Source organism: Bubalus bubalis, chromosome 3, assembly GCF_019923935.1.
Source record: "Bubalus bubalis isolate 160015118507 breed Murrah chromosome 3, NDDB_SH_1, whole genome shotgun sequence".
In the NCBI taxonomy this organism is placed as follows: domain Eukaryota; kingdom Metazoa; phylum Chordata; class Mammalia; order Artiodactyla; family Bovidae; genus Bubalus; species Bubalus bubalis.
In genome coordinates, this window is record NC_059159.1 from 86,191,945 (window position 1) to 86,210,816 (window position 18,872).

The 18,872-nt window shown below is 39.2% G+C and overlaps 1 protein-coding gene across 5 annotated transcripts in view; it reads right to left on the reverse strand.

Moving 5' to 3' along the window:
• Positions 1-18,872, reverse strand: part of FOCAD (focadhesin) — a 301,517-nt gene that overhangs the window by 78,826 nt on the left and 203,819 nt on the right. For all 5 annotated transcript variants that reach the window (XM_044939795.2, XM_044939797.2, XM_044939796.2 and 2 more), the window contains one exon: positions 5,752-5,844. In XM_044939795.2, coding sequence (XP_044795730.1) covers positions 5,752-5,844 — 93 coding nt within the window. The remainder of the gene's footprint in view (positions 1-5,751; positions 5,845-18,872) is intronic.

The following is an 18,872-nucleotide window of genomic DNA, read 5'->3' on the forward strand; positions in this document are numbered from 1 at the left end:
GCTGCTGTCTATGGGGTTGCGGAGAGTCAAGACACGACTGAAGTGACTTAGCAGCAGTAATTGATTTCTGGCTATCTCACATCCTTGACAGCATTTGGGATTGTCAGGCTTTTAAATTCTTACCATTTTGGGGAGTGTGAAAATGGGGCCCATTACAGTTTTAATTTCATTTTACTATTTACTGAGATTAAGCATCTTTCCAAATGTTTAAAGACTATTCGGGTTTCTTATTCTGTTCATTTTTCTATTGGTTGATTTTTCTTGTTGATTTTAGAGTTCTAGGGTGTGCTCTACAGAAGAAAAATGTATCTCTCTATATATTCTAGAGAGGGAAGCAATACATCTTTAGGTTAAGGATGTGGGTTCTGAAATCATGATGTCCTGACCTAATGGCATTTCTATTTGTGTGCTGTGTAAATTTGGGCAAGTTACTTCACCTCTCCAAGCTTCAGTTTCCATTTGTAAAATATAGCAAACACCTAACTTATGGTATTACAGTATCACATTAAATAATGTGAAAAAGTGTCTATTTAGTATAGTGACTGGGAATAATTACTACCATTATCAGGTCTGCTGTAGAAAACAAATTCCCCTTATTATCTTCTTATAAGCTATTCTCTCATGAATATATATGTATATAAAACCTTCTTGAAATAATTCATATTTTTAATCTGCATACTCTCAAAGAGTAAAAAGTTCCCCAAAATGTAATATTCAGACTATACAGTTGCATGTCCCTGTATTTCTCTTATACACTCTTGTTACTAGCCTGTAAGCTCACTGACAAGGACAAGGACAATTTATCCACCTAAGGAGGCGCTGTATTTTGCACAACCTCCAGCACATAGTGCCCTGAGGCTCACCAGTTCAGCACACTGAGATCTGGTGGGCATTCTGTTCACGTCCTTCATAGTTTCTATTTACTTCAGTCAGTGTCCATTCCCGCCTCTGTGTTTTCAATGACAGAATTCTGACCTTTTCATTCTCCCTCTGTCTCTTGGAGCAAGGTATCAGAGATGGTCAAACTGGCAAGACATTAATATTTAATATTGATTGTAGCCTTCTAAGAGGGTAAGCAAAACAGAAAATCATGCCTATTGCCTACCTCTGTTTATTATGCTTCTTAAATCATTCCTCTTTCCTCCTAAAATATTTACGTTCCATAATGCTTTCCATAAAAGATAAGAAATTAAAAGGTTAAAAATCGTTCAGAAATAAACAAAACACAAAAAGGCTGGTATACATGCAGCCTCTTCAGAAGGTCTACTTTTCTGATCTCTTCTGTAGCCATAAATCAGTACAACTCTATTGTGACTAAGTACATTTTTCATTTTTCCTTTCTCAGAGTTTCAGTTCTTCTCAATCTTCTCTTCTGAAATGTCTCTAACTCCTTCCACCCAGTCAATGTTAGGCTATTTATTCAGACCCACTTTGCCATCCAATTCTTCACCTACTGATACGAGATCCAGTGGCATTTAACTCAGTCTCCTCTGCTTCTGGTTAACAGCTATGGTTAAGAAGAGGGATGAGGTGGGGGGAACACTCGTTGGGAGAGAAAAGGCTGAAATGATCACTTGAACTGAGATTTTTGGATGGCCTGTAGATTTCAATTATTAATTTATCCATTCATCTTCCTTTAAAAAAAAAAATACCCTCAGCCTGTGTAACTACAACTTGCTGATTACAGGGAGCAATTTTGCCTCATTCTAAACTTGCACACTGAAAACAACGTTTACAAATGGTCAAAGAGTAATTTACTCGTAGTCACAATTCCTGACTGGTTTTGACTTCAGATTATTATGTGGCCAGCTGACCAATGCAGGAAACAAGTATCTTCAGTCAAGCTATTTTTAACCCCTCTGTCCTGTCTGAGGTCATAGTCATAATCCCTAAGGACCCTTTACACAAAGGTTGGAAACCTTAACCTCCTTAGCATCTCTCAAAAGGAGCAAGGTCAAGTCGACTGGACGGCACCTTACCAAAATGGACTCAAAACTGTCAGTCAAGCTGTAGCTGCATTTTTCAACGTCATGGGAAGAAATTCAAATACCTCCCCATGTCAATCACTTTGATATGCTTATAATTCAAAATCCCATGTTCTTGTGGAAAATTAGATGAGGCTAGAAGCTGATGCCCAAGCGAAAGCCACTAGAAGTGTTCAAATTGCAAACTTATTCACATTACAGTCAACCTCCAGGAAATAATGCAGAATGTACCTTTCAGAGTGTCTCCTAGGCTTATTGAATAAAACATGGCTCCTCTAAATGATGCTCTAGTCTACAAAACATGTCTAGCACCAGATGGAAGTAACTACGCCTCCTGTACCAAAGAGCTATCCTCCAGGACGGAAATTCTTGATATAGATGAGGAGTTTGGCAGTCGCTCTAATTCTTCTAAGATCCTGTAAATTCTATTTAAGTGTGTGGGCTCATTAAAAAAAAAACAAAAAACAAACCTGTTGAACACTTAAAATGCATCAGCATATCAAATAATACTGATAGCCCATAGAGCACAGCTATACTTTTAAAATAATACTGAAAATTTTTTTATAGCCCCTACTTTGAGTTTCACCTCTTAATCACCAATTCTCAATGGAACTAGACTTATTAGAAATCCAAAGGAAAGAGATTTTAATTGATAAATAAATACATATAAAGATACATACTGTCACCAACAACAATAGAAAAGGCAGAATAATTGACCTGTATTATTACAGATACTCAGCTGGATTTTCATAAATTGATCTTGAAAATATTAAACCAATTTGCATTATTTGTAACAACTAATAATGGTGTTGGGCTGCCCAGGTGGCTCGGTGGCAAAGAATCAGCTTGCCAAAGCAGGAGACGCGAGTTTGATCTGTGAGTAGGCAAGATTCCCCTGCAGAAGGAAATGGCAACCCACTCTAGTATTCTTGCCTGGGAAATCCCATGGACAGAGGAGCCTGGCGGACGACAGTCCATAGAGTTGCAAAAAGTCAGAGGCACACAATGATGGTGTTAGGGAAAAAGCATGACATGGTGGCAAAGGCTGTGGCTCTGGAATCAGACAAATCCAAGTTAAGTTCTAGTTCTCTCATTTACTGACTGTTGGGTTGTGTGCTGTTTGCTTTGCTTTCCTGCTAACCCTGCTTTCCCATCTATAATCCCATTCTACATGAGGTTAACAATACCTACTTCAAAGGGCTTCTGTAAAGATGAATTGAAATACTAAATGTTACATGTTGATGGGCAGACACTAGTCATTTAATAAAGGTCTTATTATGAAAAGGAAACCGTAGAGTATTTTTAAAAAAATCAATTGCTTGTCATCTGCATGTTATATACCATGAGTGTATGCTTAGCTGCTCAGTTGGGTACAACCCTTTGCGACCCCATGGACTGTAGCTTGCCAGGCTCCCCTGTCCATGGGATTCTCCAAGTAAGAATACTAGAGTGGGTTGCCATTCCTTTCTCCAGAGGATTTTCCCAACCCAGGGATCGAACCTGGGTCTCCTGCATTGCAGAAGATACTTTACTGCCTGAGCCACCAGGGATGCCCATGTTATACCACAATCCTGTCCTATTTGACCTTCCTTATGCTAAGAGCTAAATAAAATTCTCAGGACATTCTGCAGCAGAAGGAGTTATTCTTGCTGCTTCCAGGTTCCTGTATTGGAGTACATCCTCTATTAAAGCATCAAAGACTGAATATGTTGTAGCAAGGTTTTAAGATGCAAACATGAGTGCTGAGATGCTTAGTCATTCCTCTGGCCCCACCTCCATCCTTTAGGACAGTGGTCCCCAACCTATTTGGCACCAGGGACCAGTTTAGTGGAAAAAAATCTTTTCATGGACCAGAAGGTAGGAGGAAGGTGGTCTTGGGATGGTTCAAGCACATTAGATTTATTGTGTACTTTATTTCTATTATTATTACATCAGCTCCACCTCAGATCATCAGGCATTAGATCCTGGAGGTTGCGGGCACGTGTTATATTTAACCACAACACCTTATTTCTTAAGACTTCATGCAAATCTTATTTGGGGCCATCAATTTCTTAAGTAATTTAGATTTTCTTTTTCTATCATCCTTAACAATGAATTTTAAGCTAGGAAAAAGGATTAAGTTAGTAGGTGTTTTTTTTTTTTTTTTTCTCGGATTGTTAATTGTTTATATATTCCCCAACTGGTTAAAATTATTTCTAATTTTTGAAATTCATAAACTATAACTTACAATATTATTGGAATAAAAGAAGTCAAATTAAGCATAATTCATTTATTTAATGAGTACCTACTATGTTTTAGACATGTCAGGTTCTGGAGAGACAACAGATAGGAAAACAGCTTCTACTGTAAGGAAGAGAGACAACTGGAGGGAGACCCTGGACACATAACTGAGGTGATGAGGGTTTCTAAAGGGAAGCGTGGGTTCTAAGGAAACATACGCGAGGGGCAGACAACCCCGGGGGGAGATGGGGGGCACACAGATAAAACTACAAAGAACAAGTAGAAATTTGCCATTCCAACATGTGCCCCTTAAACCACCATGACTAACTATACATACAAAGTGAAACTTACTCCTGGAATTTGACAAAAAGGGAAAAGCTGCAAAAGAGCCTTGAATAGGCAAAGGGAAGTGGCAGCGCCTGCAATAGAAGAACAGTGTAGGTAAAAGTCAAACGGTTAGGGTATACTTCCCTGGTGGTCCAGTGGCTAAGACCCTACATTCCAATGCAGGGGGCCTAGGTTTGATCCCTGGTTGAGGAACTAAAAAATTAAGAGGTTAGGGAAGACATGCTGTGTTTAGGAAAACAAAGAAATTGAGCAAGGTTGAAAATGCAGGGGAAGGGTGAAGACATAAAGCTGGAGACATAAGCAAGTCTAGATGGAGAGGGGGCAGGTACAAGATGATAACTCAGTCTGGGATGTACTCAAGTTGAAGTGCTATGGGCCAGCCATGGGGCACATCAGGCACAATAACAGACATTCACCAAGCAGCAGGACACAGGACAGCAGCTTTCAAGAGGGAGCTCTGGATGGAACACACATGTGGGGGGGCATCACGTTTAAAATTTAAGTGCAGTTATATATGTATGCTTCACATTCCTTTATGAACAAAAATAACCATTGCATTTTTTATTGGAGTATAATCACTTTAAAGGATTTAAATGGAGAAGGAAATGGCAACCCACTCCAGTGTTCTTGCCTGGAGAATCCCAGGGATGGGGGAGCCTGGTGGGCTGCCATCTATGGGGTCACACAGAGTCAGACACGACTGAAGCAACTTAGCAGCAATCACTTTAAAACATGTTCGTTTCTGCTGTACAATGAAGTGAATCAGCTATATGTATATATATTTCCCATCCTTCTTGAGCCTTCCTCTAACCTACCATCATCCTACTTCTCTTGGTCATCACAGAGCACCCAGCTGAGCTCCCTGTGCAATAAAACAGCTTTCCACTAGCCACCTACGTCACACATGGTAGGGTATATATGTCAAACCTAATCTCCCAATTTGTCCCACCCTCCAGTTCCCTGTCTGAATCCACATGTCCATTCTTTAGTCTGTGTCTCTATCCCTGCCCTGCAAATAGATTCATCTGTACCATTTTTCTAGATGCCACAGATTTGCATTACTATAAGTCAGAAAGAAGAAAACTGCTGCATTTTTGATAATGCTATTTTCCTAAGTGCTTTTACATTAAATACATATTTGCAGTAAAACTTAAAAAAGAGATAAGCTTTAAAGCAAGCCATACCATGATTTCATTACCTGTAAAATGGCATGATAAGCACGAGTCATATACGCGAGCCAGGCCTGGGGGAGAAAAATTGCCCGGTGCCACTCGGAAGGCTGGATATGAACCTGTGGGGAAAATGTACCAGAAGTCAGGCTGCACAATATTAAAACAGAATAAAATGAAAACTGTATCAGGAACTCCTTCTTCCCCTTCATTTCAATGGTTTAGATTCTAAAACAAACCAAATCTGTCTAGGATCATAACCGCAAATAAGATCTTTTGGAGATTTTCAAAGGAGAGGAGTTTAGAGTCCTGCAAAGACAAAATAAAATAAGCCTGGAATTTTCTAAATTAAAGCAAATAAAATCCTACAATGACCACAAGTTAAGATGCATGTGTAATACAAATATGTCTTTGAAAATTAGGGAGAAACTCTAGAAAGCCTCTTGTCAATGTCAGGAAACTAGGTTTTGTCTAACAAATCCCCCTAGTAATTTTAAATAAAAATAAATATTGCTCACATCCTGCACTTCCAGTATGACAGTTTCTGAAGTAATAAACTTAAATTGCCAACAGAAATATCATGTTGTGTAGAAACCGTCGTGGTAAGAGCATGCAAATGAGTCCCGCACACAGCAATTGTCCACACCACTAGATAAATGCCCTTTAATCAGTGTGGGTAAACAAGAGAAAAATGATATATGCCAACACTGAAATCCTGTTTCTGAAGACAGGCCCAGACAAAACATCTGGTTTTCATAGTCATTTCTGTTTCTACCTATTAGTATACGGCTATCTTGCAACAAATCTTGCCAAGGTCTGCTTCTGTTAAAGAAAGATCACTCAAGAAAAAAACAGTCACAGTGCATCACATTTCATGTTTCCTGTAACTCATCTCATCTAAACTCAAACAACGGAAACGTCAGTCTGTGTCTCGCAGACAAACAATAACAATAAACACACAAAAAGGACAAATTTCTATATGATTGCCCCAGGATCATGATAAATACAGTGTTTACGGAGATTTTTACTATACGACAGGAATTAATTTTCTCAAGTGCTCTGTGATAGGGAAGAGAACAGCCTCTCTGAACCGGGTTGGTTTCCATGGCTTCTGGCATTTTCTTTCATCCCTGTCTCAGTGTGGGCCTACAACAAGCAAGGGACTCTGGAAGGATATGAGGATTATAAATCGATCAGTGACTGCAGAGGGTTCAGAAATGGGCAGAGAGAGTCACAAATGGACATAAATAGATTATGAAGCGTCTGTGGGAACAAAGAGATCAGCTCTGTCTGAAATCTACACCCCTCATCCCATTGCTTCTTTTTTAAAAATCAGATACTCAAACAGTATGAAAGAGATATTCAGATCATGATATAACTTAAAAATATTATAAAGACAGGTTTCTTGCTTTTCTGGTTAAGTACTCATTCTGTCAAGTAGAGTAGGGGGAGCCTTGTTGACATATTAGCAAAACTCCTTGAAAGAATGAACTCACCAATTCCTGCTTCCTCTCTCATTGTTCAGGAAGCTGTGGAGGCACTAATTAGCCCTTGATCTTGCTCTCTGTTTCCAAAATGTGGGGACTTCCCTTTAACTTTTTTCCTATCAATTCTGTTTTCTTTCCATAAAATAGATGAACAATCTTTGAGTTCTACTTTGAGATTTGGATTACAGAGAAAGAAAACCAACACCACAACTAAAACTTTTACCTCTCACTTCAGAACTCAAAATATCTTAAAATTTTGCTGCCAAATAATCCACGGACATCACTGCACAACTGAGAATATCCATGTGCTGTGTGCTAAATCGCTCAGTCGTGTCTGACTCTTTGTGACCCTACGGACCATAGACAGACAGGCTCCTCTGCCCATGGGATTCTCCAGGCAAGAACAGTGGGGCGGGTTGCCATGCCCTCCTCCAGGGGATCTTCCCGACCAGGGAACTCACCTGGGAAGCTCAAGTCTCGGCAAATTGGAAAAGAGAGCACTGAATGTTTTTGGAAAGACAATGATCTCAATTGCTTCTTGAGTTAAGAAAAGAAAGTAGTATGAAAAAAATGTAAAGGTAAATAAGCAAATCAAATGTCAAGCTTCTAAGAACAAAGACGCTTATGCCAGGAAACCTATTTAAAAGGAGGTTATAAACTGAAGGTTAAAGCTACTCCTCCTGCTGCTACTCAGACCACATCTGAGGGTGGGTGCAGGGAGGCAGTCAGGCTTGAGCCTAGACACCAGCATGAACTCCCCAGGTTTCCTGAGATTATACCTAGTCTTTGTGTTCTGTGGAGTTAGCTGGGGCCAATCTCCTGTAAAATGCACTTTCTCACTTTTTCCCTTACAGAAGAGAGACTTAGGGAAGCGGCTTGCATACAGCCATGCCCTTACTCTCCAGCTGTGCTACAGACACAAGAGACTTCCTTGACCATTTTTAACACAAACACATTTTAGGATCCCATTCCAATTCAACACATAACCCTCCCATATAGGTTAATGTCTCTAGGCTGACAAATATAATTAGCATTTTAAAGTATGAAAATCATGTATCATTTGCTATATTTGTGAGAAGCCTTTGAAGGAAAGCCAATCAACAAACAAGTTCCAAATCATGACGTTTCAACCCTGTTATTCAACAGATGATAAAGCAAGGTTCTCAAGCACTGTGCACCAAGTTTTAATTAACATGTGCAATATACTTTTTCTAAGACTAACTCTGCATACCCATGCAATGACAGGTGTCTGATGGACTGCTGAGGTGAGCAGGTTCTATGATTTAGGAAAGAGTAAGAGTTTCTGTGTATAAGAGGTAGTACTAAGTATAATGAAACATTACTGCATGTGCCTAAAAGAATAGACCACATTATGGAAATATGCAAATAGAAGAAAGGGGGGAAAGAAGGATAATAAGGCCAGAGTGGGGACAGAAGCAGACTACAGGACCAATAGGGTGATCAGTGTATCTCATTCAGAAGGTGAAGCCTGAGTGAAAACTTGAAGATGAAGATGTAAAAACAAAGGAAAGTGCTGGTGGGAATGGAAAATGGTTCAGCTGCTATGGAAAACAGTTTGGCGGTTCCTCAAAAAGTTAGACATAGAATTATGACCCAGCAATGCCACTCCTGGGCTTGAATCTGCCTGCAAATGCAGGAGACTCAAGAGACATGGGTTCAATCCCTGGGTTGGGAAGATCACCTGAAGAAGGAAATGGCAACCCACTTCAGTATTCTTACCTGGAAAATTTCACAGACAGAAGAGCCTGGTGGGCTACAGTCCACAGGGTTGCAAAGAGTCAGACACGGCTGGGCATGCACACACACAGACTCACACACAGTCCCACTCCTAGGTATATACTGAAAAGAACTGAAAATACATATTCAAACAAATACTGTAATACATGCTCAAGCAGCACTTTCACAACAGGTGAAAGGCGGAAATAACCCATAAATGAATTTGTTCATGAAAGAATAAATGGATGAACAAAAAAATGATATATCCACAATGGAATGTTATTCGGCCATAAAAAGGAACGAAGTACTAAAGCAGGCTACAACATGGATGTACCTTGAAAACATGCTGTGAAAGTGAAAGAAACCAGACACGAAAGGTCACATATTATACAATTCTGTTTATATGAAATGTCCAGAACAGGGAAATCCATACAGATAGAAAGCAACTTAGTGGTCGCCAGGGATGGGGAGATGAAGTGGGAGGGAACATTTAGTGTATACATGGTCTCATTTGAGGGTGATGAAAAGGTTTCAGAACTAGATAGCGGTGATGGTTACTCACGGAAAAGGTACTAAATACCACTGACGTACACACTTTAAGCCTTAAAATGGTTAGTTTGATGCTACATGACTTTTAATTCAATCAAAAATCAAAATAAAAGATAAGGCAAAGATCCCTAAAGTGACTGCATGGCTCACTGTTTTAGGAACAGAAGGGAGGCCAGTATGATGAGCACAGAGAAGCAGAGAGGAGAGTGGAAAGAGAGAGGGCTGGCGAGCCAACAGGAGAAAGGATGGCCTTCTAGGTCAGTCCTCAGGACTTGCCTTTACTCTCACTAAAGGGGGAGTCATTATGAGGTTTTGAGACAAATAATATGATCTAATCTACATTGAAAAGGATCTTATGGACTGTTCTGCTGAGAAGAGACTATCGTGGGCAAGGGTCAAAGCAGAGAAATCTGCTCAGAGGCACCTGCAAAACTATAGGTAAGAGATATTGGTGGCTCAGAGTGGTATCATTTAGACTGTAGAATAATAGTTTTCAAGTATTTAGTTATGTAATTTTTCCACCTCACCCCAAATGTTAAGTAAAATGCCAATATATAAAGCATGAATCAGAGAAGCAGAATTTGTCTGGAGAAAGTAAGGAGGAAGGTTGGGGGCTGGGTGCTCAGCCCTCATGACCATCTTGGTCTACTCTGCAGTGGGCCCTGGTGAGTGCTCATGCACGCATGCTCAGTTGTGTCTGACTCTTTACGACCCTGTGGACTGTACAGCCCACCAGGCTCCTCTGTCCATGGGATGCTCAAAGGCAAGAATACTGAAGGGGGTTGCTATTTCCTTCTCCAGAGGATCTGGCCAACCCAGGGACAGAACCTGCATCTCTTAGCCTGTGGTGGTCCTTAGAATTCTTTAAAATGCAGTCTTAACTAGAGGCACATAAGAGAGATCAGTGGTTGTCAGGAGATGGGGGAGCATGGGAGGGGCTGACTGCAAAGGGGCATGGGGCGATTTTAGGGTACTGGAAATGTCCTTATCTTGACTGTGGTACTGATTAGACGAATGTATTCACTTCTCAAAATTCATAGAACTATACACTAAAATGGGAGAAACCTACCATATGCATATAACTCAATAAAATAAAATTTAAAATACATAGTTTGAAAATGACCACTTTTAGAACATGTACTTCTCAAACATTCACCTTCCACTATCTAATACCCTCTGTACACTTCTTTGCATCATCATTCAAAAACCACTCTCCCTCTTATCATTCCTCTATCAACATTACCCCATCAATATTGCAGTCACCCAGATTTAAAACTTCTGATTTATCCTGGTCTTCTCCCTTGCCTCCAACTCAAATGTCAACTCTGCCTCTGAAATGTTCACTGCGCTTGTCCCTACTTTCCTCCTCACTGAGTTAGTCCTAATTCCTGTCTTAATTATTGAGGCCATCTAGCTCATCTCTTAACAGTCTAAAATCTTCCTTCCTTCTAATACATCCTGAACGATGTTGCTACTATTACATTAACTCAGAATTTTTCAAAAAACCTTTGATAGCTCATTAAAGAATAAAGTCCAAAATTCTTCCATGCTATGTCCAAAGTATTTTAGAATTAAAAGTACACCATTTACTTCAAGAAATAATTTGTTGTTATGTGAGAACTCTGCTGGCTAAGATCCTTAACCAGTTCCCCCACTTACTTTCTGCTCCTCTTTCATTTAACCTGTATTCTGGTTCACTTAGGTTATAAACCAATTTCCAAGCCTGTCCAATACTCTTCAAGACCTTCGCGTTCACTGATTGCTTCCATGGCTTTGAATGTCCTGTGTTCCTTCCTCTCATCTCTACTTTCTGAAATATTTCTCCCATCCCTACACTTCCAGTACACTATACTACACCTCTCTTGTTATACTCAACAGGTTGCATTTTTTTGTGACTGGACGCTAATCATACCAACCTAAGAGCAGAGATCATATTCTATTCACCCTGGAATCCCTCTCACGGACACTGAACCCACAGCAGTGTCTCACACATAAATGTTCCCTTAAAGACCTGCTGAGCTTAACCACATTAAATGTACAGTGTTCGCTTTAAGGCAAAATCTTGTCATGTGAAAACTACACTATCATAAACAAGTAATCACAGAGAGTTATGATGTGTGAAAACACAATGTCAGAAAACCGTTTTAATAGGCACAGCCAAACTCTAATACAAGTTGTTGAGGATATGATTATTTGAAATTTTACAAAACATGTTCAAAATGTTCTGGCTGGGAAATGTTTCATTCCAGATTAAAACCACAGTGAGTGACAAAGCGAAATTTAAAGTGAGTATTATAAACTTTACAGTTTGAAATTTCCTAACTAAACATTTTAATTAGTGTCACACAAGTTCTAGTGACATATACCTGAAATGCTAGCTCGACAGAGAATATGCTGCTTAGAAACACAATTCACAAATGTAGAGCAAATGTCAAAAGACAGAATGAAAGAGGAGATCTAGTTTCCCCACGGACACATACTTTACTTGAAGGGACTATGTGCATGGGTGCTTAGCTGCTCAGTTGCATCTGACTCTATTCTACCCCACAGACTCTAGCCCGCCAGGCTCCTCTGTCCACGGGGTTCTCCAGGCAAGAACACTGGAGTGGGTTGCCATTTTCTCCTCCAGGGGATCTTCCTGACCCAGGGACTGAACCTGGGTCTCCTGAACTGCAGGCAAATACTTTACTGTCTGAGCTACCAGGGAGCCGTAGCAGGAACTACATGACCACTTAATTTGATAATTTACTGTTCAGAACACATTGCCTAAAAGTTTGGTAATGTTCTCTGCCTCTTGAGTGATCTTAACAAATATACTTATTCATTTATAAGAAAATAGTCATTTCAACAGCCCTTCATCAAATAACTTAAATCGTGTAAGTCAAGCTTTGGGGAGGTTGACTATGAAACTGGAATGGGACGAGGCAGACCAGCACGTAAAACTGACAGGTCAAGTGTTTCCTATGGATTTTAAAACCTCAATCTCACAAAGTAAGGCGTTTTCATGTTTCCCAGATGTATATCTTATTATCAAAAGAATAAAAGCATTTAACTTCAGTTGCTACCCAGGCACACCAATATGAGTCACTGCATTTGGTCTGTGACATACGCACACTCCTCCCACATTCCCAGAAGAAAAACCATTTGTACTAGTGTTAGAGACCCCCAAGGCTGCTCAGTGTTCCACTGTATATAGATAAGGAAGCACAGGCTTCAGTTGTCTGTCAATAGTAATCTTGTTTACACAGAATAATTTTTCGTTATTCCCGTCCCCTGACAAATACTGACTGGAAGACAAGAAGGGAGGGCTTGTGACGGACACATTTTTAAAGGAGAATGACACTCGTCACTTTGTAGGTGCTTTCTGGACATTTTAAACTCTCTCTCTCCTCCCTCCCTCCCACTTTCTCTACCTCAGTCTCTCTTCTCTCCCCCAACTCCCCTTTCCCATCAGGATAACATTAGCTTGAAAGCTGACAATTCAATCATGTCTCAAGCAACCATTTACTCTGTTATTTAATAGGAAGGGGGAAAACCCTGTTACCATAACAACTCACACTGCACAGTAATTACAGAGTCTCTAAAATATAGCAAACCATACTTTTCACAGTGTTTTCTAAGGGGAATGTGTAACAAGCACAGATACCACTTCTCCCAATTATTATTCAAAATTTTTGTCTAATTGTTTCTTATTGCATGAATGCTAACACGCTCCATGCTTTTCACAAGAAATACGTTTTTAAATAAAGAAGGCACTGAAAGAAAAGGGGAAATGATGGGTTACAGCCCATGTACTTTTGGGTATCTAGGGGAAAATGTAAAGAAGGCAGAAGAAAAAAAAATAACTTACAAGGCAAAATAAACAAGTGATGATCAATTTCGAAAGAAAGAAAGAAGAAAAAAATCTCTTTCAGAGTAGTGCCGGCAATAAGCCCAATAAAGGTTTTGCAGAAAAAAAAGATGAAAAAAGAGCTCATTACCTAGTGCTAAGGCAGAAATATGGTTAGGTAGCAGCAGCAGGATTGGGAAATTTGCATGTGCCCGAAGATGTAGGAAATAATGAAGCAAGGCTGCCATTCTCATCCAGGGACAAATCAGTATCATCCAATTTAGGGGAAAGTGTCATGTCAGAGTTAGAAATGCCAAAGGATGACAAGACAGGCAGCAACTTCCAGGGAAAGAGACATGTCATTCACCTTCAGCTTCCTCATCAAATGGAGCCAAGTCAGTCTCAGGATGAGAAGAAGTAATCATAAATCAGGGCAGAGGAGGAGCTTGAAGAAGCACTGGTAGGTCTGAAATGACCCCTGCTGGTCCCCTTTTCAAAGGAGCAAAGAGAGCAAGGGCACTTCAGTTTCAGAGAAATCTAAACTACCCCTGGTAGGTCAGGTCAAACCCAATTCAGATTTAGGTCCATGAGTCTTCTCAAAGTACAAGGGAGAGTTTCAATTTAAAACAAAAACAGTTTTTAGAAAGAAGGGTGTTAAAGAATTTATCACAGATTAAACAGCTAGTTCTCCAAGACACTGAATATACTTGATTTAACTAATGTCATTATTGAGAAATATTGACAATTCCATGGAGCAAAATACACTTAAAAAAATGAAGAGCAGAGCATTTGAATATTCATTTACCCATTCATTCACTCACTCACTCATCTATAGTTGTATGCATTAGGGCTATAGAATATCCTATAGGTATATGTAAACTTTGGCAGAGAGGGGAGGCTAAACCATATAAATGAATAACAACACAGTTTATAATAGCTTGTTCAAATGACAATAATGTCATTTCCTAGTAAGATCTCAACAATTATTAGATTCACCATCAATTTAATTGCAACATTTCTGGAAAAAGGAAATGATCCCACTAAATGCACATGTAAAATATAAGACACACCCAAGTTTCAAAAGGATTAAAATCATTTATAAAGTGTCTACCATGTGCCAGGAATACCAACCACTGGAACTACATATGGCCAAAACAAACTCCCTGATTTTATGACGTGCACACTTCTAAAAAGGAGAGATACACACTAACTGCCATGTATGCTGTGCCACCGAAATTCCCTCTTCAGGATTAGTAGGGATGGATGGCTAGATAGTGTAAATAGTCTCATATATTATGTAACTTGAATTCATAGTTACAAACTTTCCTAAAGCAAACTCCAAGCCCAGACTTTTCACTAGAAAATTCTACCACTTAAGGAAAAATTACTAGGAGAGCATTATCCTGATAACATATCAGGCAAAGATAGTACAAGGAAACCACAAAACCATATCCCTCATAGGTGCCATGGGGCAAAAATCCTTAATAAAGTGTGTGAGTGCTAAGTCACTCCAGTTGGGTTTGACTCTGTGTGATCCTATGGACTATATAGCTCACCAGGCTCCTCTGTCCATGGGGTTCTCCAGGCAAGAATACTGGAGTGGGTTGCAGTGTCTTCCTCCATGGGATCTTCCCGACCCAGGGATTGAACTCACATCTCTTATATGTCTTATGCATTGGCAGGATGCATACCACTAGGATCACCTGGGAAGCCCTCTAACAAAGTATTACTAGCAAATCAAATTCAGCAATAAATAGGATACTATATTATAATCAAGTGGAGTTTATCCTATGAATGCAGATTTGCTTCACATTATAAAAATTAATCAAAATAATTCATCCTACTAACAAATGAAAAAAGTATATAGTCATTTCAACAAATGTAGAAAAAACACATTTGACAAAATTCAACATCTATTTGTAATAAGAAAAAATACTTCCCAATTTAGGAATAAAGGAAACTTCATCAACCTAAGGAGAAGGCAATGGCACCCCACTCCAGTACTCTTGCCTGGAAAATCCCATGGATGGAGGAGCCTGGTAGGCTGCAGTCCACGGGGTCACTAAGAGTTGGACATGACTGAGCGACTTCACTTTCAGTTTTCACTTTCATGCATTGGACAAGGAAATGGCAACCCACTCCAGTGTTCTTGCCTGGAGAATCCCAGGGATGGCGGAGCCTGGTGGGATGCTGTCTATGGGGTCGCGCAGAGTCGGACACTACTGAAGCGACTTAGCTGATATAGAATATCCATAAAATCTCTATACTAACAGTAAATATAACATCATATGTAATGTTAAGCATCCTGAATGCTTTCCCCCAAGACTACTTTGTTAACAAAATAAGAATGTCTACTCTCACCACTTCTATTCAACCATACCAAAGGTCCCTAGACAGTGCAATTAGGCAAGAAAAAGAAATCAAAGGCATACAGATTGGAAAGAAAAACATTAAGACAATCTCTATTCATAGACAACATTGCAATGAAAATCAAAAAGAATCTACAAAAAATCTACAAGAATATATAAGTAGGTAGAGTAAGGCCATAAAAAAGTATCAATTATATGTTTATATTTTATCAATGAACAGTTGGAAATAAAGACAAACCAAAAAACATTCTAATTGCCCTAGCATAAAAATACTTTGGGATGTGCAGTACTTATTAAATTTAGCAAAATAGGTGCAAGATTTGTAGTAAGAAAACAACAAAACACGGACCTAAAATAATGGAGAAATATACCTTGCATACTGGTTAAAAAACTCAAAATTATTAAGATATCAGTTTTCTCCCAGACTGATATACAAATTCTGTGCATTTGTAACCAAAATCACAGCAGGTTTTTAAAATAGTTTCTCAAAGCTGATTTAAAACGTATGTGGAGACTTTGGGATCGACGTGTTCATACTGTTATATTTAAAGTGGATAGCCAACGAGGACCTACTCTATAGCACAGGGAACTCTGCTCATGCTATGTGGCAGCTTGGATGGGACGGGGATTTGGGGGAAAATGGATACATGTATATATATGGTGGAGTCCCTCTGCTGTCCAAAACTATCACATTGTTAATCAGCTATACTCCAATATAAAATTTAAAAAACATGGACTCACGGTTGCGGAAGGCTGGGGTGTGAGGGAAATGGAGAGTGGCTGCTAATGGGTATAGAGTTGCTTTGCACTGTGAGGAAAATATTCTAAGGTTGACTGTGCCGATGGTGCTACATCTCTGTGTACACACGGGAACCGCTGACTGCACACATTCAGTGAGCGAACCTTACAGTCTATAAATTATACCTCCTTTTTTGAAAATTAAAAAAGATAACATGGGAAAAAAAGAAAACAGAAAGTTTTTGAGACTTTGGATAAGACAAAAAGCAAAAACCAAAGAAAGAAAAACTTGATAAATTCTGCAAAACTGAAGAGACACTCTTCAAAAGACACTATTAAGGAAATAAAAAGACAAGTTAGAGTGTAGGAAAAAACATGTGCAAGACACATTTCTAATTAAAAAAAAAAACAAACTTATATCCAGAATATATAAAGAATTCTCATTTGAAAACAAAAACCTGGATTTAAAATGGGCAAAAGAACACAACACTCCATGATGTGAATAAATACATGAAGAGCAGCTCAACATCAGTAGTCATTAAAAAAACACAAATTAAAAACCACAAAAGGAAAACCACTAACCACTATGAGAACTGCTAAATTTTAAGAACTGACCATGTTGAGCGCTGGCAAGGAGGGAGAGCAACCAGAACTTCCTTATGCTGCTGGGGGCATTCAAAGCGGGACAGTCACTGGAAAAACAGTTGGGTTTTCATATTCACTCACCCAAAGACCTAGCGAGTCCACTCGTATGCAGTTATTTAATCAAGAGAAATTAAAATAGATGTCCACATATACACCTGTATAGTAATGTTTATAGCAGCTTCAGTCATAATCTGGAAAAAGTAGAAACAGCCCAAATGTCCATCCATGGGTAAATTAATAAACAAATTGAAACTATGATGACAGACCTTAAAAATAAGACAGAATCAAGAACTGTGAAATCATACTTTGGGGTTCAATTTCCAGGCTCTTCTACTTATGTGTGTCAAGTCCATAAACAGTACCAACCTCACAGTGTGAATACAGAGATTAAACGAATGAACATATGCACAGCAAACTTTAAAGTGCCTGAGCTGGCTATGAGTTATTATTATTGCAATTGTTATTCTCACTAACTAGCTCTTAAATTTTTTATTATTTGTTGCCAGATACTCTGAGTAACTGCTTGGTCATTCTCTCTCTCTGCCTTTTTAAAAAATGAATTATAATAAGCAGGATATAAATCCAACCCAAAATCCTGCCACAGATGCAGCAGAATTCTGTCTAATTCAACTTCCAAGTAACTCCTAAAATTATGATTTTTTTTTCTTTATTTTATTTTTATTTTTTTTAATTTTATTTTATTTTTAAACTTTACATAATTGTATTAGTTTTGCCAAATATCAAAATGAATCTGCCACAGGTATACATGTGTTCCCCATCCTGAACCCTCCTCCCTCCTCCCTCCCCATTCCATCCCTCTGGGTCGTCCCAGTGCACATCTTTTCTCATCTCTTTGAAATTTTCTGCTGCTGCTGCTGCTAAGTTGCTTCAGTCATGTCCGACTCTGTGCGGCCCCTTTAGATGGCAGCCCACCAGGCTTCCCCATCCCTGGGATTCTCCAGGCAAGAACGCTGGAGTGGGTTGCCATTTCCTTCTCCAATGCAGGAAAGTGAAAAGTGAAAGTGAAGTTACTCAGTTGTGTCCAACTCTTAGCGACCCCATGGACTGCAGCCTACCAGGCTTCTCCGTCCACATTCTATAATACAAGCAACAAGTATCATAACTCAAATATTTTCTCTGTTCACAAAACTAAGGTACACCTCCCAAGTTCTGATACCATTTGCTTAATTTATCGGATGTCTTCTGCCACCCCTACATTAACACTTTTCCTTGTTTCTGTTATGATGAAAGCAAAAGTGTTAGTCACTCAGTTGTGTTTGACTCTTTGTGATTGCAAGGACTGTAGCCCGCCAGGCTCCTCTGTCCATGGGATTTTCCAGGCAAGAATATTGGAATGGGAAGCCATTCCCTTCTCCATCTGTTATGATAGCGACTTTTAAATTCAGGCTTCCCTTAAGAGTTAACATGTTGGTTATCCACGCTAAGTACACAGCTTTAAAGAACAAAAAAGTACCAAATCTCTTTCTTCTCCATAACAACAAATAAGATAATAGGGAGAACAAATCTAGAAATTACCTATTGTTTTTCTTCGCTTACGAAATTAAACTTCTCTTCTTCCCAGAGAAACACTACTCTCCCCAGATCTTCCTTCCTTTGTTAAAGACGTTGTATTAAACAAAGATTTATATAATTTCAATTCTAACCAAATATATAAAACTAATATGGGTAGCATCAGTTTAATTCACTTCAGTTGCTCAGTCATGTCCGACTCTTTGTGACCCCCACGAATTGCAGCACTCCAGGCCTCCCTGTCCATCACCAACTCCCGGAGTTCA